Here is a 26,711-nt window from a genome sequence, read left to right as displayed (position 1 = left end):
TGTAACTGTTTCCAATTTGTCCTTTACCCAGTTGGACAAAAAAAGCAGAAATCCACTTTTTCCCATTGTATTTCTCCGAAATAATATCTGGTAGGATTCTCAGAGCAAATGTTGGAAGTCTCTAAATTATGTGGATATATTGAAGAAACATCTCAAGACATCAGTCAGGAAGTTTAAAGCTTGGTTACAAATGGGTCTTCCAAATTAACAATGACCCCAAGCACACTTCCAAAGTTGTGGCAAAATGGCTTAAGGACAACAGAGTAAAGGTATTGGAGTGGCCATCACAAAGCCCTGACATCAATCCTATAGAAAGTTTATGGGCAGAACTGAAAAAGCTCTGTCAGGAGGAATTGGCCAACATTCACCCAACTTATTGTGGAAAGCTTGTGGAAGGTTACCCTAAACGTTTGACCCAAGTTAAACAATTTAAAGGCAATGCTACCAAATACTAATTACATACTGAATGTATGTACTGAATGTATGTACTGAATGTCTAATTACATACTGAATGTATGTAAACTTCTGACCCACTGGGAATGTGATGAAAGAAATAAAATCTGGGAAAAAAAATTCTCTATTATTATTTTGACATTTCACATTCTTAAAATGAAGTGGTGATCCTAACTGACCTAAGACAGGGAATTTTTCCAAGGATTAAATGTCAGGAATTGTAAAAAAAAAAAAAAAAAAAGTTTAAACGTATTTGGCTAAGGTGTATGTAAACTTCTGACTTCAACTGTTGAAGTGTGAAGTGTATCGTAAAGTTACGAATGAGATGCCAAAATTGAGTTTAATCGTGGCCTGGGGCAGAGTAGCGGCCCCAACTTTTGGTGCATCTTACATCTGATGGCATCTTGCTTCACTTCAAGAATCGTGGTAGGTATACGGGGTTTGACGGACAGCTTTAAGAGCCAATGAACTTAGAGTTTTGATGAAAAGCTATTTTGAATACATTTCATTGGTCAAGGGGTCTTGAAATGTTCATACAGACATAAAGGGGAATCAAGTATTGATTCATGTAAGAAAACTAAAATCACCAAATTTGAAGTTAATAGGTTTTCATCCGACAGCGACAATATAATAATATAAATCTATATAAGTGAAGTGATTTTGGTAAAATGTACAGGAGTAAAAAGTAAGTTACTTCCTTCAGAAATTACTTGAGTATATAGAATAACTATCTTCGAAATAATGACTCAGGACATCGGTTGTGAGATGAAAGCTTCATTTTAATAAGACTTGTTCACGTTACATTTGACCATTTTAGATTCTACAAAACAATAAAAGAAAGTTGCTAGCCAGGATAATCACTTGTCACTTGTACATAACTGGCACGTTCTGTTTTTTTTTTAAACTTCCTTTCGCATGGCATTATGTTACTTGCAGTCAACAGCATAATCCAATAATAACTGATACAACAGAAATATGTACATTGTTCTCTCAATCTCCATCCCATTAATTGAAATACAATTACTCTTACATACAGTATGTAAATAACTGTCAAATAAAATATCTTAAGATACAGCTCAATAAATTCACTGTAAACATTAACTCTGCAACCCATTAAAGTTACAAAATCCTCCCCCCGATGAACAAAAGTGTTCATCTATATTTCTAAGCAGTATATCAACTGAAAGTCCATCTTTTGATCTGTTTTTGTTCCACTTTCAGTGTGTTCATCAGGTTGTTTGCTAGTCTCACTCCAATCACAGCTCCCATGAGCTCAAGGCTTGGCAGCATCATTTTCTAGAGTGGAGCTACCCTGGACTTGGATGTGACTAGACTTGTCTTTGTTTCCCTGTTTCCTTGTCTTGTGATTCACCTTGCAGGTAAGCTACTGTAGTTTCAGTGTGTGGCTAGTCTGTGGCTGCATGTCTGTTCTGTACCACCTTGGTATGGCAAACTGGTGTGGCTGAGTTAGTTCTGAACACCACTGTTGCCATTCTCGTATCTGATCAGGTGGTAACTCTTCGTCCTAGCTGAGTCCCCTCTCCCACATTTCCTGGAACATGCACTTGATCCTGATGTTGAGGGGGGTCAAGAAGCCAAGAGAGTCAAAGATACGTGCAGGCGACTGCAGAACACTTCTCTTTGTGCTTTCCTTTTGCTTTAGAATGGTCAGTAGCAGCCTGAGGTCAAACACAAAGTAATCTATTCCCGGTCTCCACACTCAACCTAAACTTTTGGGGACTACCCCTTGTGTTTCTAGCGTCAAGAGGTGGTCAGTTGTCGTACTCTCCTCCCATTTTGTTTTTAGTTCAGGAGAGTTGGTCATCCACTTGCAGAGGTCCATGCCTGCAGTAGTCAGCATTCACTTTGCAGTTGTTGTCACAAGTTAAGCCTCTTCAACATCGCATGAACTTGCAATGAAGTCATCTACATAGAGTGACTCTCTCAATGTCTCTACAACTGTAACGGCCGTTGTCGGTGGAAGAAGGTGAGGACCAATGTGCAGCGTGGTAAGTGTCCATATTTTTAATGACGTAATAGAACACTGAACAAAAACAACAAAGTGAATGAACGAAACCGAAACAGTCCTGTCTGGTGCAGATACAAACAACAAACAGAAAACAATCACCCACGAAACACAGGTGGGAAAAGGCTACCTAAGAATGATTCTCAATCAGAGACAACTAACGACACCTGCCTCTGATTGAGAACCATACCAGGCCAAACGCAAAACACAACATAGAAAAACAAACACAGACATCCCACCCAACTCACGCCCTGACCATACTAAAACAACGACATAACAAAATAACTAAGGTCAGAACGCGACAACAACTTCTGGTTGTTCTGTTTCATATTGTTTCAGGTGCGTCCTGATTGTAGCTGCGAGCAAGAATGGACTTCATCCTCAGCACGCACATTTCCTCTTCATTTTCTCCCCTTGGTGCGCCTGTGAGCCCCAGGAATCTCACGGCATCTCTGTCTCTCTCTTCTAGGGATATCTGCAGGAAAGCCTTCTTGATGTCTGCCATGAATGCGATCTCATGTAGTATAAACTCACGTTCAGGTTTGGTCCTGTGAGTAGACAGTCATTGAGGAATTGTACTGCATGGTGAGGTAAGTAGTATTTCACATTGTCTGCGCTTGATGCGTTGTCTTTCGGCACGTCCTCTGCCATATCCTGTTATTACTTCGTTGTATCTGCTGTGCAACGTCCCATCCTTCTTCAGTCTTCAGACCATTAAACTGTTTCTTGGCGATTCTATAGTTGCCTTTGAGTTCTGGCATTTCTCAGTTCCATGGCAACTCCACGTGGTATCGTCCATCTTTGAAGGTTGTTGTTCTCTCGAACCTCTGTAGAGCCTCGTTTTCCTCTGGGTTCTGTGTTTTCTCGCTTGTGATACCCAGAGACTCAAGCTCCCAGAATGCATGCAGTTGTTTGGAGACTAGACACTTTACATGGACACTGGTCCTTGCAGCGACCATCCAAAGGTGCTCTCTAAAGCAAACAGCATCTCTGTCAGTTGCTCCACTCAGCCGGATACTATCTGCCAGTAGTACTCTGTTCCTAAGGACAGAGAGTTCAGGATCATTGTCATCTTCTGGAAAATCTGCGAGCTGCAGTCCCTTTCTATTGAGCTCATGTTGAATCTGCTCGCCTTCATCACAGCTTTGCACACTTGTGGGGTTTCAATTGCCTCTATTTCAATTCTCTGCTGTTTGTCCCAGACATTCTCCAAGATTAATTTTACTGTGTTGCGTTGGGACGTGGAGCCAAACGTGTGAAGAGTGAATGCCTCTTGTCTGGTCGCTTCAGACGCTTCACAAGGGTTTTTATGTACAAAGCTTCTCTAACTGCCTTCATCTAGTAAGCAACAAGCTATCTTCCTGCTCGATGGGCCTTCTACCCATGCCTTTGCCATTTGTAGCAACACGCTGTTCTGTCCATCTGGTTTCATCTTCACTGAATGGGGAATAACTGAGGAAATAACAGCATCTGCAGAAACAGTAGGGGGTTGCACCTCATTCCTCTTACCGGTACACACAGCAATGTGATGTCTGCTTCCACATGTTGCACATGACATGTCTTTGACTTTACAGAATTTTGCTATGTGTTTCTGTCCTAAACATACAAAACATCTTCCCATTTTCTTTCTGATTTGTGGTCTGCACTGTCACAGAATAGACAGTTTTGTTCCTTCTGGCTGGCTGTATGCAGTGCCGCAGTAGATGGCATGTTGGGTCTTTTTGTTTTCATTTCATTGGAGGAGCATGACTTGTTCCATGGTTTGCTCTCTTTCTGTTGGTTGCATGATCTTGTCATTTGTAGTGCTCTCTCCCTGCTCTGAACCTCCCTCTGTACGAAACTGACTATCTCAGACACTTTCCATTCCTCATCTACTCCCCTCCGACGACTAATAGTCAAGAGCTATGTATTTTTTTTTTCACCTTTATTTAACCAGGTAGGATAGTTGAGAACAAGTTCTCATTTGCAACTGCGACCTGGCCAAGATAAAGCATAGCAGTGTGAACAGACAACACAGAGTTACACATGGAGTAAACAATTAACAAGTCAATAACACAGTAGAAAAAAAGGAGAGTCTATATACATTGTGTGCAAAAGGCATGAGGAGGTAGGCGAATAATTACAATTTTGCAGATTAACACTGGAGTGATAAATTATCAGATGGTCATGTACAGGTAGAGATATTGGTGTGCAAAAGAAAAGAAAAGTAAATAAATAAAAACAGTATGGGGATGAGGTAGGTAAAATTGGGTGGGCTATTTACCGATAGACTATGTACAGCTGCAGCGATCGGTTAGCTGCTCAGATAGCAGATGTTTGAAGTTGGTGAGGGAGATAAAAGTCTCCAACTTCAGCGATTTTTGCAATTTTGTCTTCTGGAATCATATGCAGTAAGATTGGGCATAGTAGGCTTCCGTAGGTTTCTGGCACTACAACCAGTGATTCCAAACTTCTAATCTGAATTTCACATTCATCATATAGCTGCGTCAATGCATTTATGTCAGAGGATTTCTTCACAGGAGTGAGATTCAGCAGCTTTTACATGTGAGCACTAATCACAAGATCCTTCCTTTCAAATCTTGTAAAGAGCGATTGCATCATCATAGTTACTGTCTGTTAACATTATTTGAGGTCAGTGGCAGTAACCTCTGGATCACACTAGCACTGAGGCAACCAAAAATGTATTCAGCATATTGATTGACTTGAACATATAGTAAAACAATTTATCTAAAAAAACAGATTTACCCTCATTAATAATACAACAAATACGGAAATGTATTATAATCCACGTAAGAATTCACACGAGACACACTGTGGCCTGCATGTAGCTTAAATAGGCTACTTGAACTGACGCCCAGTGGAGCTGCAGTTTAAGTTATTGTATAGCCTACAAACACCGCTTCCAGCTGGTCCTAGTGGCAATTTTAAATATTCAATATTTATTCAAATCCTCCTGCTGCAGGATTATTTTCCTCCTGCGACAAAATGGGTATTATTAACATCTGACATCTGTACATGTAAGTCCAGTTGGTTTGTATTCAGGAGATGAACAAAGGTTTGTACTCAGGAGACGGAGGTCTGTACTTCATAAGCCCTCGCGTCATCACACTTATGTCATCCCACGGCCATTGAATCCGCTTCTCTCATCATTTTATTTTGTGTGTTGCAACGCTTCACCGGTTGGTCCGTGCTCCACTGTGCATTCTAAAACGCACGCAAATGTGTGCCAGTATTACTGGGCACAGGAGGGCATTCTCCTGTCTTCTGTTTTGTTTGGAATTAGGCCTATGTGATGCTAATTAATGAATATGTTGTTGAAACCGTTTATATGTTTAAAGAGTGTTTACCCAGCCTGCTTTAGACATGGTTATGATTCCCAAAAGTGTTTTGCTTATATTTTAAATGTGAGTAATTAGATCCTTGCTATATTGTGGGCCATTTTGGAATGCTCTAAGGTGTTTACGTGGCCATGGGGGAGGTCAATATATAATGGTGTGACAAGTGTTTGATTTTGCCATTCACAGAATTGCACATGTAGAGGGAGGTCAGAGCCTAGTAGACTCCACCTGTGCCTAGTGAGTTATATAATGCCTGCTTAGTCCGAGTCCTTTCGTTTTCTTTCATTGCCTTTTTGAAAATGTTTCTTATTTTGTATTACTATCATTTAACTTTTCCTCCTGCTAATGTTGAACAGTGGGCACCTACTGCATATTGTTGTAGAGAATTTGGGGACTCGAACCCGGGCCCAGCGACTGTCAAACCAATTCCAAAAACACATTGTGTGAGTCTATCCCAGACACTGTAATTGCAGTTGTGTTAAGGTCGCTACATTACCGCCTTCCTTTGGGAGAGCATGCCCCCACACTCTATACCAAGCTGACGTGTACACGCCTCTCCGATGGTCTCACAGGCGACATCTCACTTCTGACACGAATGTAGCAAATTCGGTGGGGGTAGTCCCGATCGGGTTACGAACCCGGGTCCGGCGACTGTCAAGCCAACACCTTAATTCGATACGCAAATATGTTAGAACCCCTTGATGGCATTGCTAGGTGTTGATTACATTTCACTACAATATACTATATAGTGTTACTCTTTACTATGGTGAAGTTTGGTCTCATCGTCCTAAGGCTTCACGCTTCATTCTGTTTCTGCAGATCATCACATATTTGATGTGCGTTGCGATGGCTTTATTCAGTGGTTAAAGGGGAGCATGCCTTTCAAGTGATCCGCTCCATAAAACTCCTTGAAGGGTGTTTGCTGATTTTCTTTTCCCTAAATATAATTCATTCCAAGAACCTGCGTGCAAAAGCTGCTTGCACTCCTGTCTCCTTGGCACGCTTTTGCGTGAGGTGCAAAATTAGTACCTTTGATCCGGTGTTTCAAGTAGACTTACTAATTCACTACACAATGCGAAACGGCTCACCTCAAAGACAGGTTGGCCAAGGCATGTTGCAGTCATTGCGTTTTTAGTTTCTCTTTTCTTCATTACGGGGAGATTGTGCTTGTAGTCCTTGAGAGATGAGATTTTAACAGCATGCTTTTAGGATGAGTTGAAGAACCCTGACAGAGAGCTGCAACTTTGAATAGACTGCAGTGTAGCCTAAACACTTAGCAGATTTGACTTTCAAGGGCCTAGGGAATGTTTTGAGTGGGAAATTCAGGGTCATTGGAAACTAAATCAATATGTTTGCTGTATGGTAGTCGACCATTTATTTGGGAGTCTTGATGGGTCAGTGAGTATTGTATAGGCCTTTAGTTGGTGAGGTGAGGGAATAAGGAAGAGGAAACACTGAGAAATGAATGGCTGAATGTGGTCTGTTATGATTGAATGTGGTGTGCTATTGGTTGAAACTAGCTGTCTCCAAAAACACATTGTGTGAGTCCATCCCAGACGGACACAGTAATGGCAATTTCGCACCATACTGGTAACAATATACACTTATGACCCAATTGTTCTCCATGCCGTTCATCTCCTATTTCTTGCCTTCTGTCTCTCCTCTTCCAGTGGCTGGTAGTGTGTTTGGGCGCCAAGGAGACTCGGGGTCAGAGGGTGATGATGAGACCCAGCTGAAGTTCTACACAGAGCAGCACAGAGGCCGCCGGCGCAGCAGAGGTGAGCCTAGAGAAGTTGTGTGTGTGGTTGTGTGTGCGCGCATGCGTGTAGAACATGGGGATGTGCCAAACTTACTCCTCCTTAAGTGTCCCGCTTGCGTCACCTCACAAGCTAGCTTTTGAGGTGACGCGATCGGCTAAGACACTTGAGGAGGGTGGTCACGTGTGTTTGTGAGGCAGAGGTCTCGAGTTTGCGCCAAGTAATGATCGAATTGGGAGGAAGTGGTACTCGCTAAGCAAGACTCAGTAGTGTGTGTGTGTGTGTGTGTGTGTGTGTGTGTGTGTGTGTGTGTGTGTGTGTGTGTGTGTGTGTGTGTGTGTGTGTGTGTGTGTGTACGTGTGTGCATGCGTGCGTCATTGTCCATATACAGTATGTGTGTGGAAAGAGGAAACTACGGCTAGAATTTAATCTAAGTGGATTTCAAGGGCAATTTCCCATTTTCGTCAATGTGATTTCTTAAGTGTGTTTACACAGAAGTTTGCTCTCAATAGAAATGTGCCTGCTGACCTTCTCAGTACTGACTGCAAACTTTGTTGGGAAGCTTGATGACTTGAAAAATCCAGTATCAACTCCCTCCGCCCAGCCCTGGGACATGCTGCTATGCAAATTCGTTTTCCAAATTCAACCAGATTTCAACCCCCATTTGTTCATTCTCTATCACTGACAGAACCAAAGCTTTGATAGACTAGTCTGTGAATTGAAATTTCACTGAACCAGCCAAAGCCGTTGAACGAGTAAAATCCTACCACCAGAGAATATTGAATGGGTGAAATCCTACCACCAGAGAATATTTCACCATTGGGTCTACTGTAAAAACACAACAACTTAGTTATGGAAAAAATAACAGTGTAACTGAATATCCAACTCTGAAAATATGGCTTATGGCTACATTTACTGTTTTGACAGTGGTGGTGTTTAAAAAAAAAAGCAATGTAACTGTATGGGGAGCATGGGAGGGACTGAGCCGACTGAAGTAAGAATAGATATCTTTGGGTTTGTGAGTGGAGCTGGAAGCAGGGAAGACATTGGCATCCCCAGAGTGGTGTTAGAAGGCTTTATAACACCATCATGACACTCAGCAGATACATGAGCTGAGGAAAATGGAGTCTGAATGATAAGCAAGCTGAATCAAATGCCTTAATGGATGCCATGATTTAGTCTGCATAACCAAACTGCTATTTGATAGTGTGTGTGTGTGTGTGTGTGTGTGTGTGTGTGTGTGTGTGTGTGTGTGTGTGTGTGTGTGTGTGTGTGTGTGTGTGTGTGTGTGTGTGTGTGTGGCCTTGGATGTCCTTGTGAATGTGCCTTTCTTGTGTGTTTGTGAGCGCGTCCCTGTGCATTATTACATTCACTTTTGCATAATATGCATGTTTATTTGTGTTTTTGTGTTTATGATTGGGTATGTTATATGGGTGTATTATGCCAGTAAGCTTATCTTAGCTGTTGGCTGTACTGCAGACTTCTCTATAAAAAGGACACTGTTAACATGCATTAGCTGGAGACCGTGGGCGCACAAGTGTGAAGGGTGCTAGTATGAGCCTGTGATTGAGTGTGCTAGAAATTCAGAATGTGTGTGCCAAATGTACTTGTGCTTTGAGTATAATGTTGTTTTGTTTGCAGTTGGCATGTGCTAGTGTGTTTGTGTGGTTGCCCTTATGCCGTTTGTGTGTGTGTGAATGAATGTGTATTTAAGTGTGTGAGTGTCCGTATATATGTGCCAACCTATCATCCCCTGTGTTGATGTGTGGTCGTGTGTGTGCATCTGTTAGTGTTATCTGTAGGCTTTTACAGTAATTGAGGGCCCCCTCACAGACCTAATCATTCCCGAGTGTTCACACAGATGGGATTAGTTGCTTGGGAGCTGTTGTCATAGACACCCACTGCTCCAGTCCAGCCAAAATGGCAGGGTCATTAGATAAATCCAGGTGATTGGAGTGTCTCTTAATTTCTCCTTCTCTCTCTCTCTCTCTCTCTCTCTCTCTCTCTCTCTCTCTCTCTCTCTCTCTCTCATCCTCTCTCTCCCATCCTCTCTCACCCTCGTTTATGTTTGTTCCCACCCACACACACACACAGTGGGCATTACCATTCGTCCACCCAGGTGGTTGGAGTGTCTTGTCTGTTTATCAGTCGCAGTCTAAGAGCCTCGCAGGATCAGAAGTACGGAAATGCTCATTAGTTAAACATGTTTCCTATGCATTTTTTTTAAGCTCCATCACTTCCATATAGCAACCATTCCCACATTTGCTGGAAATAGCAGCTATTGGAATGTAACACCAGCACAGTATGAGCCATATGTGTAAGGTTGGTTTCAGAACATGTCTGATTCCAGAGGTTAAAGTGAGGTATAGCTCAAGGTGAGATGCTTTGACTAGAAGGAAAAGTTAAGTTGTATCATTACACGTCATCCAGAAGCAAATAGCAGGCTGTCCATTGACCCTCAATAACAGCTCTGCCCTCACCTTGGTGACTGGTAAGCTGGCACTTGATATGACACCTGCGTGCTGCTGCATGATGAATTCCACTCTATGGGAGATAATGAGCTCATTTCAGCTCTCTTTCCCCCCAATGTGGAGAGAAGCCCACAGACACCCTAAGGGCATCCAAAACAACCCATCTATAACGCTGTCAGAGACGATGGTGTCATTTATCAGCAACACTAGATGTTGTACTGGTGGAAAGAGGCTGGGCCTTCTTAACATCTTTTATCATGACGATTAATTGCCTCTGCTGGACTACAGCCCTTGTGCTGTTCATAAATCAGTTTAGAAAGAACCCTGGATGGTTCCGAGCTCACCACCAAAACTCCAATCAAAACACAACAACTCCCCCTACATCTAAAGGAGCCGGAGGCTAACTGGAGTGTATGTGGTGTTTTTAGCTAGTTTGTTTTTCGTGAAAAGTGAATGTTTGGTGGTAAGAACAATGTGTTTGAAATGAAACTGTTTGACAGTTTTTGGACCACCAAAAGTAGTTTTGACATGGTGCTGATCCATTTCAGATTAAATAGACATTTTCAGAAAATAGTTCATATTCCTGTTTATTCTTGTTTTTGAATCCATTTCTGTTTTGTGTCCTAACAGCTTAAGTCATAATTTGCATGTGTTTTCTCTGCACCTTCCCTGAGTTTTGATGTGAGACCTAACTCCTGTCTCCCCCTCCCTCAGGTTGTCCACACAGCCCGATGAACAAGGCCACTCTGACGTTGATCACCATCAGTACGTGTGTCCTGGCTGTGGTTTACGGCACGCAGCTCTCCTGCTCTCTCACCGTCAAGGTTACGCTCCACGTGCCCGAACACTTTGTTGCCGACGGTTAGTATCCCCCATAAACTTCCTCATCTAACTACTCTAACTACGCTCTCTCTCTCTCTTTCTCTGGCAGAGACTCTCTCTCTCCCACAGTATACTGTAGTATTTGCAGTTAACTATAGTATAAATACTGTAGTAAAATAACTAGTGTATAGTGTATAGTAAATACTTTAGTGTTTTTGCATAATGTTGTATACTGTAGTATTTACTGTAGTGTTTTTGCTGACATTACTGTAGTATTTACAATGTTATTGGTTTTATTATGTTTGACATATAAGTGGAGTCTTTCTCCTTGAGGAAACCTACTGGAGAAATACTAAAAAAGAAAATGTTCTATAACTTGTACATAGGACTGGGTTCTGAAAGGATTGTTCAGCACTTCTGCTCTTTTCTATAACCTGTAGAGAACACATTATATGGTCTATACTTGGCATGTAGGTTTCTCACTTATGAGTGGCACAAATTGGTATATAGGGGAGGGGAATGGGCAGGGTATACGCAAATTAAATGCTGTAGTATTTACTATCGTTAACGGGTGTAATGTTTTTGCGGACTAGTGTTTTTGCAGACATGACTAGTATTTACTACAGTGTTTTTTTAAAGGAAGTATTTACTATAGTATTCTACAGTATACTACAACATTCTATAGTAAGTACTACACATAATTGAGAGATAGTACATTAATCCTTGTTAATTAGGCTGGAACAAACAATACAGTCATAATTGCTATGCATTTCTATGGATCACTGTTAGATAAACATGCACACACTGTCAAACCTGCATCAGGGGACAAGCCACATGCATCCTGACAGAATAGGCCAATGTAGTAGATAATTACTCCAGTTTCCAGAGTATTTACACTTCCATCCTGACTGAGAGGTTTTCGGACATGGGAGGTCCATGGGTATAGGTCTGGAGTTGGCAAGATACCAGGACTCCCCATTCCTCGCCGTAAGCTAAAAGGCCAGGGGAGAGAGTGGGAGGGATGGATGGAAGGAGGAGAGTGATTATGAAGAGCCCAAGCAATTTAATTAGCCACTCGCTTATCTTCTAAAGCTTTGCGTCCAACACATCAGCAGAACAGAACAGGTAGTCTGGTCACCGATGCCTCAGTTCCCCAGACTAAGGTTGATATTATTTTGGTGAAGTGCTGTCCTGGCCTTAACCAGGAGAGCACATTTTTTAGCTCTTGGTGGACGCTGGGAGCATTTGTAGTTAAGATAGCACACGCACGGCCACCATTTAAATGGCAGCAAATGGGGGGCAGAAATATCCCTCATCATCCGCCCGTGGCAAACTGGTGCTAACTCAGTCAGATTGGGGGATATTATCAGGGAGCTGAGTGGGCTCAGGAGTGTAAATACCCAACAAATGCAGAGCAGAGACCCCACCAACAGATATAAGCGGGGATGGTTTCAATCTTTTTTAGATTTTTTGGGTTGATATGATGTGGAAACAATGTTGATTCAACCAGTTTTTGCAGAGTGGGTTGTGACTTTCTCTTTTGCTCCTCCCCTCTCTCTGTCTCTCTCTCTCTCTCTCTCTGTCTCTCTCTCTGTCTCTCTCTCTGTCTCTCTCTCTCTCTCTCTCTCTCTCTCTCTCTCTCTCTCTCTCTCTCACTTTCTCCTGTCTTGAGAACGCAAACAGACACACGAACACACTACATACATGTATAGTGCTAGTTATTTGAATCTATATCCTTGAAGACGGTAGAAATGTAATCTCTTCACTGCTCCCCCTGGAGAAAATAATCAATAGCATCAATTAAGAACAATCCGTTTAGTGATTGGAGTTTAACGATTGTGGTAGGAATGGCACGGCTGAATAGTAAATCAGGGATTGAATCACTCAGCACCCGATTACACTGTTCCCTGGGCTGATTGTTGAACCCATAGAATTAGGAATTAGAAGACTAGAATGGACATGAATATTTTAGGTTGGCAATCATTCTAATACACCATTTCTGATATATCACATGCCTTTGTTTTATTTTCCTGCATAAGTAAAAACAGCATTATGCCTCTTCTGCCATTCATTCCAATTAGACTGGTTTGGATTTTTTTTCCCTGACCAATATGGCTGCCATTTTCACCCCATTCTGGAAATTTGAGGGTTTATGACATAGCCCCTATAGTAATTTAATAGGATCTCTATGGGTGAACCACTGACTGGCCTATCACTTCACATCACCTGAGTTCAAAGTGGAAGTGGCATCAATACCTGCTAATTGTGCTGTAGATAATATTTTTATTGAACTGTATCCTCATAATATTGATATTTTATAAGGTGTTCATTATTTTCACATTTTAACTAATGAGTCATTGAACATGTTTGAATATCCAGTTCTATGTCCTATCGAGCTCGTAAGAAGAGAATAGCCAGGTTGTTGGCAATAGAAAGATCTTCACTCCAATAAACATGGATATGTTACACTGAGCGTTGAATGATGGATGATCCTGTAGTACTTAAAACTACATCAGTATGATCTGCTGAGAGAAATGTGATGAGTAAAGGTGTGTTCTGTTCTCTTTTGGTTCCAGGAAGTAGTTTTGTGGTGAGCATGGGCAGTTTCCTGGACGTGTCTAACTGGCTGAACCCTGCCAAGCTGATCCTATATTACCAGACCAACTCCTCCACCCAGTGGGTCAGAGATTACTGTGGCCAGAGGACCACCGAGCCCTGTGAACAGCTGTGTGACCCAGAGACGGGTTAGTGACGCAAACACACACATGTGCATACAGAGGCACACACACACACTTGTTATATTATCCTCATGGGGACCTAAAATGTATTTCCATTCAAAGTCCTATTTTCCCTAAACCTATCCTTGATCCTAACCCCTAATCCTAAACCTAATGCCTAACCCTAAACCTAACCCCTAACAATAACCATAATTGTAACCCTAAACCTAACCCCTAAGCATAAAATAGCCTTTGTCCTCATGGGGACATGGGACATTTTCCTTGTTTTACTATCCTTGTGGGGAAATTTGGGGATTTCAGGTCCCCACGAGAATAGAAAAACAACCACACACACACACACACACACACACACACACACACACACACACACGCACACACACACACACACACACACACACACACACACACACATCTGGCTGAGGTTTAGCCGCTGATGGGATCTCTACGGCAAATAAATTTATTTGCTCTTGACCTTCAGTGCTAATCTCAGGCTCTGGGTCTCATTCAACCCCCGCCAGCTCCGGTTAGGAGTCAAACAGATAAGAGTGGCCAATGTCACAGAGTACTGTGTGGAGAATATTACCCTCCTCTCCCCACCACATCCTCTCAATGTGCTTTTAGCACAGCGCTGGGCCCAGAGTGCTGACATTTAGACTTGCTGTCTGATAGCTTTGATACTTCCCTATCGCAGGCCCCTTTCTTTTCACACCAACACTGAAGTCTATAAGGAGCCACCTGAGACCCTAAATGGTGTTGTCTGATGTGAATTATTAGGAGTGATGATGAATTAGCGCTTTGGCTAAGTAAACAGTAAATGTTAGCATCATAAAAGGGAAGGAGAGGCACGGGTTTCTGCTGCATTTGCGTAAACCCTGGAACTCTGCTGAAACCTATAGAATAGGGCTCTCTGATTCTGTATCAGGGATATCAGGGGAATATTTGGGGGGTCTAGGAGGGCAAGTGGTCTCTTGAAAGATGGCAGGGTCTCAAGAATGATTCTGATAGTTTGAGGCTAGATGGGAATGGGGATGTCATTATGGTAGGCTGAAGTTCCTGTTTGATTATAGGGCCAATAGTTTTTCCTGGCATCAGGAGAAACAGGGTCTTAGTATATACTTGACTATTACTTGACTATAAATATAACTTGGTTATTAACTATATATCTGGCTCCATATGAACACGTGTCTTTCAACTTTACGCTCCGTTGTGTGTTTAAACTCTTTGACACCTCCACAGTCCAAACGATCACTTGCCGTGTTTCCATGGATAACACACACATTTTGCATAACCACTCCATCACTCACGCTCGCAGGCAGTCACACATGGGCCAGACGCCTGGCCAACTTTTGTAGGATTTTAATTTGAACAATGGCTCTCCCTTATTAAATCAGTCAACATGGGCCACTATAGTCCAACCTAATGGCTCATTCTCCGGTATTTATGGGCTTTAATCACCATGGCCAACAAAGAGGTAGAAGACTCCTTGCTAATGACCATTAGACTCAATGGGTTGGAGCGCTATCAAAGTCCTATCCCTCGCTACTTAGAGTCATGGTACAGAATCAACGATTCACCAGATATGTTGATTCGCTCCTCAATTTTTCTTTTTCAATTACCCCCACTTAATGACTGGTGTGCATTGAAGGGCGGTTTTCATGCAAATGTGAAGTGTCACTTTAGTTTTTAATCGGGTTCTCACAGAGTAAGCAGAAAGAGGCTTTGCTTTGCCCAAGAAACTCAGCCGTGAGAGAAATACTCTCGCCGGGGTGGAGAACCATCACTTCAGAACCATCACTTTGTGTTATAATCATCAATCTGGATTCTCTGTCTCATAAAGGAAGTTGTCTGATATGAAAGTAAGGAGGAAATGTTTCACCGCAGGCCTGTGGAGTCCTGGGTAAGAGAACTAACCGGACACGTAAAGGGACTATAATGGGACGTTTGTAACAGTTTCTGTCAACACCTGTTCAATCAGGGGTCAGTATATAGGATATTGTTGTTTGAACAATAAGTAAAACATATTGTTCTGTTCCACACAGTTGTTTATTTGAACCCACAAGAAATCCACAACACAAAAACAGTTTAGCACTAAGTTTTCATTTGGCTTATCCTCAAATGAATGATTTGATGTGGACCCAGTCCCAAAAACCTACAGACAACACAGTGAAAGCACAGATGGCAGAACGTGTCTGGTCCCCTGGGTGGGATACTTCCCCCTGTCCTACTGTAGTAGAGCCAGTCTAAGTTTATTAACATGGATTACATGCTGTAATGTATGTGCAATTTATATCACCCCAGACAAGGGCATGTTGAGGGCTGATGCATAATGGAATACAGTAGGAGTCCACTCAACACATCACACATAAACTACTACTGATGTACTTGGCACTGGCAGCATTCTCTGTCTGTTTCATGGCGAGGAAGGTAAATCAAACAGTACCTAGACAACTATTCTGCTAAATTGGGAAACATTGATGTATTTGAAAGGTAAGCTATTTTAGACAATACAGCTATTACTTTTTCAGAGAATCCTAAGTACTGTTTATAATGTTCTTGGCGGGCTCTTTCCTTGTGCTGCCACTAATAATGTGGGTATGCCATGTTAGCTTAGACATTCAACCTACCAAAATGAGCATGCTTCTCAGCAGATCTATTTGTCTCCTCTATGTCCTATACATTTTTCAAGGCCATGTTTTCAGTATATGGACAGTTATACGGCACATATCATTCTTCCTACCCCCTTCTCTCTCTCTCTCTCTCTCTCTCTTTCTCTCTCTCTTTCTCTCTCCAAATTAAAAAGATTGTTTGAGTCAGTAATTGGCAACAAATGTACTGTGTCTCTTTGGAGGCTTCTCATCTCTTCTCAGACAGGGAAATTAAAGTAATTCCTCAAAAGAGCACATTCTCATGTTTTCATCTGTCTTCCAGCACACAAGTGGACCCAGTAGAGAGGAGATGGAGACACACTATCTTTATGCTGTTTTCTTCTCAGTGGGTCTTTGTTCCGTTTGCCTAGAGCCCGTATGGTGTTTTGTGTTTCTGTGAAAAGCGTGATTGTGGTACAGCGAATGAAAGGGAGAAAATGGAGATGGGGAAAAAGAGCAGGGCTGTTTCGACATAATTGAAATGATAGCTTTCAGCGAGCTAGCCCTCTTTTCCTTACACTAGCAGCTGAGCATGTGTGAGAGAACTCTTAGAGGAATATACACTGAGTATACCAAACATTAAAAACACCTTCCTAATATTGAGTTCACACTTTTTACCCTCAGAAAATCCTCAATTCGTCGGGGCATGTACTCTACAAAGTGTTGAAAGCGTTCCACAGGGATGCTGGCCAATGTTGAATCCAGTGCTTCCCACATTTGTGTCAAGTTGGCTGGAAGTCCTTTGGGTGGTGGACCATTCTTGATCATTCATATTGGAAACTGTTGAGTGTGAAAAACCCAGCAGCATTGCAGTTCTTGGCACAAACCGGTACACCTGGCACCTGGCACCTACTACCCTGTTCAAAGGCACTTAAATATTTTCTTACCCAAATTGCACACATACACAATCCATGTCTCAATTGTCTCAAGGCTTAAAAATCATTATTTAACCTGTATCCTCCCCTTCATCTACACTGATTGAAGTGGATTTAACAAGTGACATCAATAAGGGATCATAGCGTTCACCTGGATTCTCCTGGTCAGTCTATGTCATGGTAAGAGCAGGTGTTCTGAATGTTCAGAATACTGAAGTACAGCTTTGTTGAAGTGATGTACATGTATATTTAACTCTCTTGTAGTTACTGAATGTGAAAATGTATTTCAGGGGTAGATTTGTGAGATTTTGTGAGACTTTGCTTTTGATATGGTCCTCTGTCACTAGAATTGCTTATTGTTGAGCTTTTTCTCTCTTAATTCATAATATTTCAACTTTATAAAGCTGAATCAATTTGCATTCATATCTATGCAGTGACGCTTTGGTAAACAATATGAGCGGTTTATCTATAGAAGTTTATTTTTATTACAAATCAGCTGCTTCCAAAATATGCTCCAGATGATGTGTGAATGGACCAGTTGTTATGTGGGTTTACTAGCAGATCCTGTCTCTTCAACGTTTCCTAGCTAAACACCTGCCTTTATCCATCCACCACTCCTTCCAAAACTTACAAATGCACACTACACAGGTCCCCTAAACCCTAGCCCCGACATCATCTGCGCTCACTCATTCCAACTTGCCTTTACTGGCTCACAATAAGGCCTGGGAAACAATCGGTGCAATGTGCAGTTTTGTAAACGAACCACTGCTGGAGAATGAGGAGCGTCTGATAAGCTGTCATTGAAAAAAAGGCGGCGGCAAGGGGATCTAAATTCATTTCCTGGCCCTGTGAACTTGCCTCTGCACCGAATGAAAGTCAAATGCCTGAGAAGGAGATAAAGCCCGAAGACTTTCAAGAAAGCAAACACCTGATAACACATCTATTATGAAAATACTACGCAAAGGCATTATCTGAGGCGGGGGTCCTGAACGCATGCCTCAAAGCAAGATAACATATTTGTGGTGATGAGGCTTCAATAGAACCCCGATAACAGAGAGGGACGTTCTTTTGGAGATGTTGTATTAATAACAGATGAGATTTTAGTTCCCCCTCCTTTTAACATAGTGATGTGTAAGTCTAAAGTTGTTGTTGGGGAATCAGAATTGAATGGGAGAATGTATCAGATCAATCAACAAACAATTAAATTCCTTTCAAAATACTTTATTTACCCAATAAAGGGTGCAAGTTGTACATACAAGCACACTCCTATACTCCTATAAGAACACACATTTCACTTTACATCCCCTCTGTGTTGTATCACCAGTTGGCCAGCTGCAGTCATTTTACTCAGCTACCTCAAACACTGTCTCTGTGTCACTCCACCATCCCTTAATGCCACCCAGTCTACCATCACTGTCATTACCACACCATTGTGTCATCCTGGCTTGATAAACAATCTCCTGGCCTCTTCCTCTCTGCCTTAACTATCATCCTCATCTCATGTGAGGTGTCACAGTGGAAGTCATTGGCTGAATGACATGGCTCCACTGGCCCTGTGTATACGGATGTCTCCTTCTGCCTCAGTGGCGTGTGAATGGGTTTGGTCCAGGGCCAGCTCAATCACACACACGCACAGGCACCTGGACACACACAAAGGCATACACGCACCCACCCACACGCCCAAACACACAAACACACACACACACACACTCTAGATGAATCCCTCCGGCTTATCAGTAATGCCACACCACCTGCTCCTCCATCCATCGGCCCCATTAGCACATCTCAGCACGGGGAGGATACATGTGAAATAGCATCACCTCTCTTGTTCAGGATTTCATGAAAGCCCAAGCCCAACCTCCCTTCTTTCCCTCCCTTCATTTTCTCTACCAACAAATATTCAGAGATAACTACCACAACTAATAGGTGCTGAAATGGCTAGGTCGTTTTGGAACGATCCGTCTTTATCAGCCCTATTTATCCAGTCCACCACCCCACACTCCCAATAGCTGATGTTGAGGATGAATCTCCTCAAGGTCCAGACACAGAATTTCTTCCCCCTGGAATGGTTGTAATGGTGGAAATATGCATCGGGACAACAATATCTCTTTCCTGTGTCCATGCTGTGAACCTTGAAATGTGAAAATGGTCCACATGGCCTGTGCAAGATAGGGAAAGTGTTCTAATGAAACGTGTCATTAGTCACTTCAGGTTGGCTGCAGGGAAAGAGAAGGAGGGAGATGATCAGTTACTGGTCTCCAAATTTAGTCAGCTGGTGATTGTCAAGCAAATAACTGTCGGTCTCACAGTAATTGACCGTTAATTAACAAACACATTTAGCATCTCCTGGATTACACACGTAGCCTACAGGCCATTTTAACAAGTCTAAAAGTCTACACCTTCACAATAAATCCATGATTTATTTTAGACTGGTCTAAAGAGGCATGATATGAAGAAAATGTAGTCTATTTCAGAAGAAAATAGTAGCATTCTCTGAGTTGTCCTTATGTTAGGTACGGATGTGGCTATGCCAAATGGCTGTAGGCTACACTAGTTCCTTTAGCCTACAGGATCTGCTTAGTATTCCATGGCATTATTTAGTATTATTTTATAGTATGAAGAATACAATTGAACAAAGTACAAAAGTCAACCTATTCTGTTCTGTGAGATAGATACCAAATGAATACACCCACTCAACAACAGAAAAATGATGCAATGTGGCTGACCCAACAGATCAAAACGTTTCGCTTAAAATGTTGATACACTTTTAGGCTATTTCTTCACATTATAAGCACAGCAATGTGCACATGGTAGTAGGCGTGAATGTTCCATTAGCAGAAAATACCATTATTATCAAAAGTGACAACAAATGCAATTATGCATTTAATGCTTTTATTATAAAGGTGCATTTTTATCTGGGAAATGATCTTCCCCAAACTTGAAACTCACACGCTGCTTATGTATACCACTTAGGCTCTACACCCCTTCTAAAGCGGATTAATGTGCTTCATTTTAAGAAGTTATTTGGCCACTTTAGTTGTGATACAAACCTTATTAAAACATATAGGCCTATGGGCTAGGCTACACGAGGTGTGTGACTATGATTTATTTTTAAGTTGCAAAAAAAAGGCATTGTTTCTTAATGCTAGGCATCATTCACAAGTCATAATATATAATTCACAGGTGATAGGCTAGAATTGTCACCCATCAGACCATTCTTGATTTCATCTTGTCTTTACATATACTAAATAATATGTGTGACATTTATTTTGATTTATAATGGACCATTATCATGCACCTGTATCGAAACAGGGGCAGAGGAAAAAACAAATTTAATCTGTGCACTTAAATAGTGAATGGAGGACGCTTTTCCCCATGGTTTATTGTCATGCCAGCCAGGTAGGCTATACTCCTATTGTAAAGATAAGCAATGTGTTTAATATTAGGAAAGTAGAGAAATAAATATAGTAGGCATAGCCTATAGAAAGCTGAAGGGATAGTCTTATTTTTTAATAGAGGCCATCACTTGCATAGCCTATAGAAATATTGCGCAACATGAGCTCATGGGCACTCATGAAGTGTTTGATTCGATTTTCAAATGTGTTTGCATTGATGTCAGAGTGATTAGAGGGACAATAGAGTGCTGAGTACCAGGCAGTTAGCAGGTTTGGTAGGCTATTAATGACCATCAGCAGTATCAGAGCTTGGAGAAGCCTAATTACCGTGACTAAATGGTCACGTGAAATTTAACTGACTTCATGACTCATGACCCCTGGTGTGGCGGTAATATGGTTACCGCAACAGCCCTAGTCTCCAGTTAACGCTCACTCTACTGTTTTTCAGTTTGGCTTTCATTTAGAAAACAAGAAATGTGCTGATGAGGGATTCTGGTTGCCAAAAGCATTTATGAAAGAGTTTGTTGTGAAGATTTTAGAGATGAGATGAGCGATTGAGAAATGCATGTGCATGTGTGTGAGAGAAAGAAGGCGAGAGATAGCGATAGATCCAGAAAGAGAGAGAGAGAGAGCGGAAGATGCAGGAGAGAAGTACAAGTTAGCATTGGCTTGCGACACAGAGACATAACAATGTTATTCACAAGTTCATCTGACTCTGGGGAAGTCCTGAAGTACCCCTTTAAATAAGGGTACAAAATAATATTGAAGTGATTTCCTGACCTTTCAATTATCTCTTTTAGACATAGGACAGACACTTTAAAACATACTTTGTTTTGATTTAGTAAGTCAAAATTTAATGTTTCATCAACTAATACAATTTTTTATACCTACAGGGGTCTTAAAATGTAAAATCAAATAGCTATATTATCCTTGGTATTAACAACTTTAAAATATTCCATATGTCAGCTTAGTAGAAACCCAGCCTTGGTACTTTAGACTCTATAATTGCCTTACATTTGTGAAATTCCTGAAGTAATTGCTCTGAATTATCATCCCTCAACATATTACCTTTTTTTGACGACAACATTTAGTTTTGTTTTGCCATTTTTTGTTGGGGTGGTTACAGGTACAATATTCATATTAGTTAAAAAAAAATCTAGCTTAGCTTCTGACTAAAGAAGGATAAAATGTTCCTTTATGAGCAAAGGAAGCTCTCACCTCCGACATCAAGGCCTTTCAATTTGCCACTGCCATTCAGCAGGTAGCTAGCAACACAAGAAATTGGTTCACATTCTCACATCATTAAGGCAGTAGCTGTTCCCTGCTAGCCAAGGTGCTTGTGCCTGAATCCGTTATGTCCCCGGCTCATAAACTCACTTAATGAATTATTAAGAACTTGGTGATAAAATGTGAATGGTTTTTCATGACTCCTGCTAATATATTTATTTCAGTGTTATAACCCCATGAGGGACCATGGGCCAGTCAACAGGAGGGTTATTCTGTGCAATGCTAATGTTATGGCCGACTTTTACCGCCAATGACAATGCATTTTTATAGGTTTTTCACGCTAGTGGCGCATATGGAGCTATCCACAACTGTGCACAAATCTCCATAATCGTAGTTTGACCATATGAAATCATTGACTGGCTAACAAAACTCCTTGCTCCAGACAAAACGCTACGCCATGCCCACAGACGTTCCCTCTCCGCAGTGAGTTTGGATCTGAGTCCCTCCCGAAGATTTCTAGAATGGAAACCCATTCTAGAGCGTCTGATTGGTCTCAGAATCTGATGGGTTGGGCCAGAGCCAGAACACATGTGGTTAAAGCGGCGTTTTTGAAATTTGGAATTCAATTAGTACACACATATGTGAAATATATGTACATATGTGAAATAGGACAGCTATAAGCACCCACCAAATTATTATTATATAGATACTGAGAAATAACTGTTTTTTAATTTTGTTTATTGTGTTTTTCACTCTGACTACCATTTGAATATTATCAAATCATATCAAATTATATTTGTCACATGCACCAATTACAACAGACCTTACCGTGAAATGCTTATTTACAAGCTCTTAACCAACAATCAAGTTCAAGAAATAGTTAAGAAAATATTTACAAAAAAACTTTAATGAGTTCAATGAAAAAATGAGTAGTGAACATCCCATATACATTTCAACAAGTAAGAGGTGAGGATGAGAATATCAAAAGTAGGAAGGTATTCTCCCTGAGAAAGAATTGTCTGCAGTTAGATAAACAATGTGATCATCATGTTCCTGTCAGTAAGACTCAAGTGCCCCCAGCGGAGGTCATTTGACAACAGACATTTGTTACCCACTCCCCCAATTCAAATGGTCACATAGGTCCATAGCAAAACACTGTATAGTTCTGTAACAACAGAGTGACATTCAGGAACAAAATGTTCAGCGGTAGACTGGGGCTTTGGTGGATGAGAGGCAGCCTGAACCATAGTGCAGTGATAATGCCTGTATTAGTCCCTCACTCCGCAACTCAAGATGTTCCATAGGCCTATAGAAAACAACTTTTTTCTGTAACATCAGAGGAGTGTTGAGAAACGCAATGTTCTGCAGTAGACTCAGGGCTGGGTTGGGATGAGAGGCAATGTAAATCACAGAGCAGTGATAATGCCTGCATGGCAGAAGACACAGAGGGCGCTTTCCCCCTATTCAGTGTTTGTTTTTTAGATCTTTTTTTTTAACGTTTCATGAATCTGCCGCCTCGAATCTACTGAGAGATCATAAATCAGCTCCCTGAGGCCTGGGTAGAACAGGCCTGGCGCTTCCCCCCGCTATGATTATGTATGGATTAAAAACACGTGAAATGAAAGATGCATCATGTGCCATACTGTACCACCCCCCCCCCCCCCCCCCCCCCCCCCCCCGCCTTGGATGCTTTCATCCGAGCAGAGGTGAGAGGGAAAAAGATACAATGAGTATCAAAAGCCGCATTTTACTCTTCTCAATTTTTGTTGACTTTGCATTCATTCTTTATTTTCTTTGTTGTTTTGTAGATACAGTATGTGCAGATTCATAATTCACTTTGCTTTACACCTTTGCTGTTTTAGCGAAGTGTCCTTGCACTGTTTATGTTATGCTATGGAACACTACCTTTTCAGAGCACCACCCCCTTATCCTTGGCATCTATCTTTTCAAAGGCACTGTTGCCACTATGCTCTTGTCATACAGTAGTCTACCATAAAAGCTATGAATTGAATGTTTGCTTTCTGCCATTGAAAATGTTGCAGGTCCAAAGTGAAAAGGAATGTTGGTTTAGTTGATAGAGGGATGGAGCCAAGAGAAAAAAGTCTGTCCATTTCAAGTATACATCACACCAAGACGTACCACAGTCATATGTTATATTGTTGTGATGGTACTTCCTACCGATATATCTACAATTTCATAGGAGTTGCTTACAAAATAGAAGGAGAATACTGTACATGATGGCCCCTGTGGATGTGTGGTGCATCGTAGAGGTAAATACATGCTTTTTCCTCAGAGAATACATCTGATGGGCGTCATTAAGAGAGGACTGGGTGTGAAGTATATGTAGTTAGATGCCAGGTGAGAGAGAGTTCAGGAATGAGTGGTGGTAGAGATGGAGTCAGGGAGAGAACATGAAGGTTTGTTGTAGAGGAGGGTTGTTAAAGATGGAGGGAGTGAAGTAGAGAGTAACTAGATAAGTGTGGTAGATGTGTACAAGGTTGTGGTTAGAGTGCTGTTAGAGGGTAGAGCTTGTTACAGCATTGGTTTGGAAAGTTGTTCTTGTTGATGGGGGATGGAGAGAGTACTGTGAGTCAAGAGTGGAGAGGTTTGATTACATTTTTCTTTTAAATGTGTAACTTTTTGCCCCTTTTTCTCCCCAATTGTGTGATATCCAATTGGTAGTTGCAGACATGTCCCATCGCTGCAAATCCTGAATGGACTCGGGAGAGGCGAAGGTCGAGAGCCATGTATCCTCTGAAACACGACCCTGCCAAGCTGCACTTCTCACTTAAAACGGAAGCCAGATGCACCAGTCCAACTGGTGACCGTGTCAGTGTGCATGCGCCCGGCCTGCCAACGGAGTCGCTAGATCGCGATGGGACAAGGACATCCCGGCCTGCCATACCCTCCCCTAACCCGGACGATGCTGGGCCAATTGTGCACATCCTCATAGGTCTCCCGGTCGCGGCCGGCTGCGACACAGCCCGGGATCGAACCCGGATCTGTAGTGACACCTCAAGCACTGTGATGCAGTGCCTTAGACCGCTGGCCACTAGGAAGCCCCACAGTGTTTTTTTTACCCAGAGTGTTTGGGGTTACGTGTTCATGGTCAGACAGTGTCTAGAATAAAGAGAACGTGAAGTTTATAAGACACCATGGGTGGATCAGAACATGCCAGGGGTAGAGAAGGGGGAGAGTGTTGAAGTTATAGGGGGGCGTATTTACTCCAGTTTAGAGTTCCAGCATGTCTGAGGTGGAGATTGAGGTGAGGCTTGCTATTGTTAGAGAAGAGGCGGGAGGTTGGTGTTGAGCAGTAGCTGCCAAACTAAGTCCAATGCCAACTGATTAAATGATTATTGCCTAATTATGGATGAGCTGGGAGGCCCTGGAAGACACACGGGGTAATTTATTCAGCTGCAGGAGGAATTCATATATCTGTCACTTTGTTCCCCCTCCATCCTGCAGGTGAATGCAGCTGTCATGAGGGCTATTCCACTGACCCGGTGCATAAACATCTCTGTGTTCGCAGTGACTGGGGACGCAACGAAGGGTGAGTCCTGCCGGCTCTGCCCTGCACACTCACTGTCACCTCACTGATGAGACAAGAGGAGAAGAAAGGCAGAGTGAGAGGGGGCGGGAGAGAGCGAAAGGGAAATGGAGAGGGAGGGAGGGAGGGAGGGATAGGGGGAGAGAAGGGAGGGAGAGCGAGAGTGAGTGAGGGAGAGAGTAAGATGGGGAGAGAGATAGAAACGGAGAGAGAGGGAGAGGGAGATGAGACATTCATCACCTTGCCTTGTGCCCAGTCAAGTGTAAGCTCTCTTCCTGACTCAGACTCTGCATGCTGATTAACTCGACTGGCCCAACAGCTGGGCCAATAAAACGCCAGCCTCCTCTAGCTATGCAAATCCCCCATCATCATGATGAACTCGGTCCCCACCCACCAATCACAGATCCAATCCCATTTCGCCAATTCAAGAGTAAAGGAGGATCATCTTTGGTATTTAAAGACAGAGTTAATTGTATAACATGACCTTGCATAACTATGTTGTACTGAGCAGAAACCTGTACTGTATATCAACTCACTTACTTATTAATCTATTAATTTGGTAATATGGTGTATTAACATTTTCCTGCCTCAGATTTTTCCTCTGCAATTTAGCTTATTTTGATTGTGCATGAATGTTTAAGAAGAGTGTGTTTATAAATGTGCATTGTTCAGTGTATACATACAATGGTCCTCTTCCTCCCTGCTCTCTCCATAGTCCCTGGCCCTACACTAACCTGGAGAAGGGTTATGACCTCGTCACAGGGGAGCAAACGCCAGAAAAGATATTCAGGTGAGGAGACATGTTAATCCAAGCGCCCTCGTCTGAGAGCATAGCTGGTGGTCTGCCAAAATAATGTCTTTCAGATCAACTACTTTGAAGTCTGGGGAAACTGGAACGTTGTGTACACTACCAGCCACTTCCACACACTATAGGATCTGGGACTGTGTGATTGTCACCTCCATAAACCCGCCTCTGCTTCTGCTCTGAACACAATAGCACGCACACACGCACGCACACACACACACACACACACAGAGAATGCGGCCCTGTGAAGAAATAGCCAGAGGGTATGTCATGGACAGGGCTTTTAAGTACTCTTAGTGCCAGCCTTTGTCACAGGGCCTTTCTTGACAGGGACATTCTCTGTGACATTTTCCTGAGGAGTGCTAATGCTCCGTACAGTTGGATGTGGCTGTGCCAGTCAATAGAACCTTGGGCTTCTAACCCATGCCTTTAGCAAATTAGTGGTTTTCTTCAAAATACCCCCTTTCTGGGGTATGTTGTAATTGGGGAGGTCATGAAATTGGGAAGGGGTGTCAGAGAATATAGTTTAACCTCCCAAAATAAGAATAGACTAGGTGATGTAAGAGTGAAACAGTAAATAATATGAAATGGGGCTGTAGGTTTTTATGGCAC

At 42.2% G+C, this 26,711-nt stretch overlaps 1 protein-coding gene across 1 annotated transcript in view; it reads left to right on the top strand.

Moving 5' to 3' along the window:
- The window catches only part of LOC110523598 (astrotactin-2-like), a 430,658-nt gene that overhangs the window by 180,477 nt on the left and 223,470 nt on the right, over nt 1-26,711 (top strand). The window contains exons 5-9 of the mRNA XM_036977273.1: nt 7,488-7,595; nt 10,760-10,906; nt 13,444-13,611; nt 25,213-25,297; nt 26,010-26,084. Coding sequence (XP_036833168.1) covers nt 7,488-7,595; nt 10,760-10,906; nt 13,444-13,611; nt 25,213-25,297; nt 26,010-26,084 — 583 coding nt within the window. The remainder of the gene's footprint in view (nt 1-7,487; nt 7,596-10,759; nt 10,907-13,443; nt 13,612-25,212; nt 25,298-26,009; nt 26,085-26,711) is intronic.

The sequence above is a fragment of the Oncorhynchus mykiss genome, chromosome 5 (genome assembly GCF_013265735.2).
Source record: "Oncorhynchus mykiss isolate Arlee chromosome 5, USDA_OmykA_1.1, whole genome shotgun sequence".
Lineage (NCBI taxonomy): Eukaryota > Metazoa > Chordata > Actinopteri > Salmoniformes > Salmonidae > Oncorhynchus > Oncorhynchus mykiss.
Note: the sequence above shows the minus strand (reverse complement) of the source record. Positions and strands in the feature narration are given on the sequence as shown.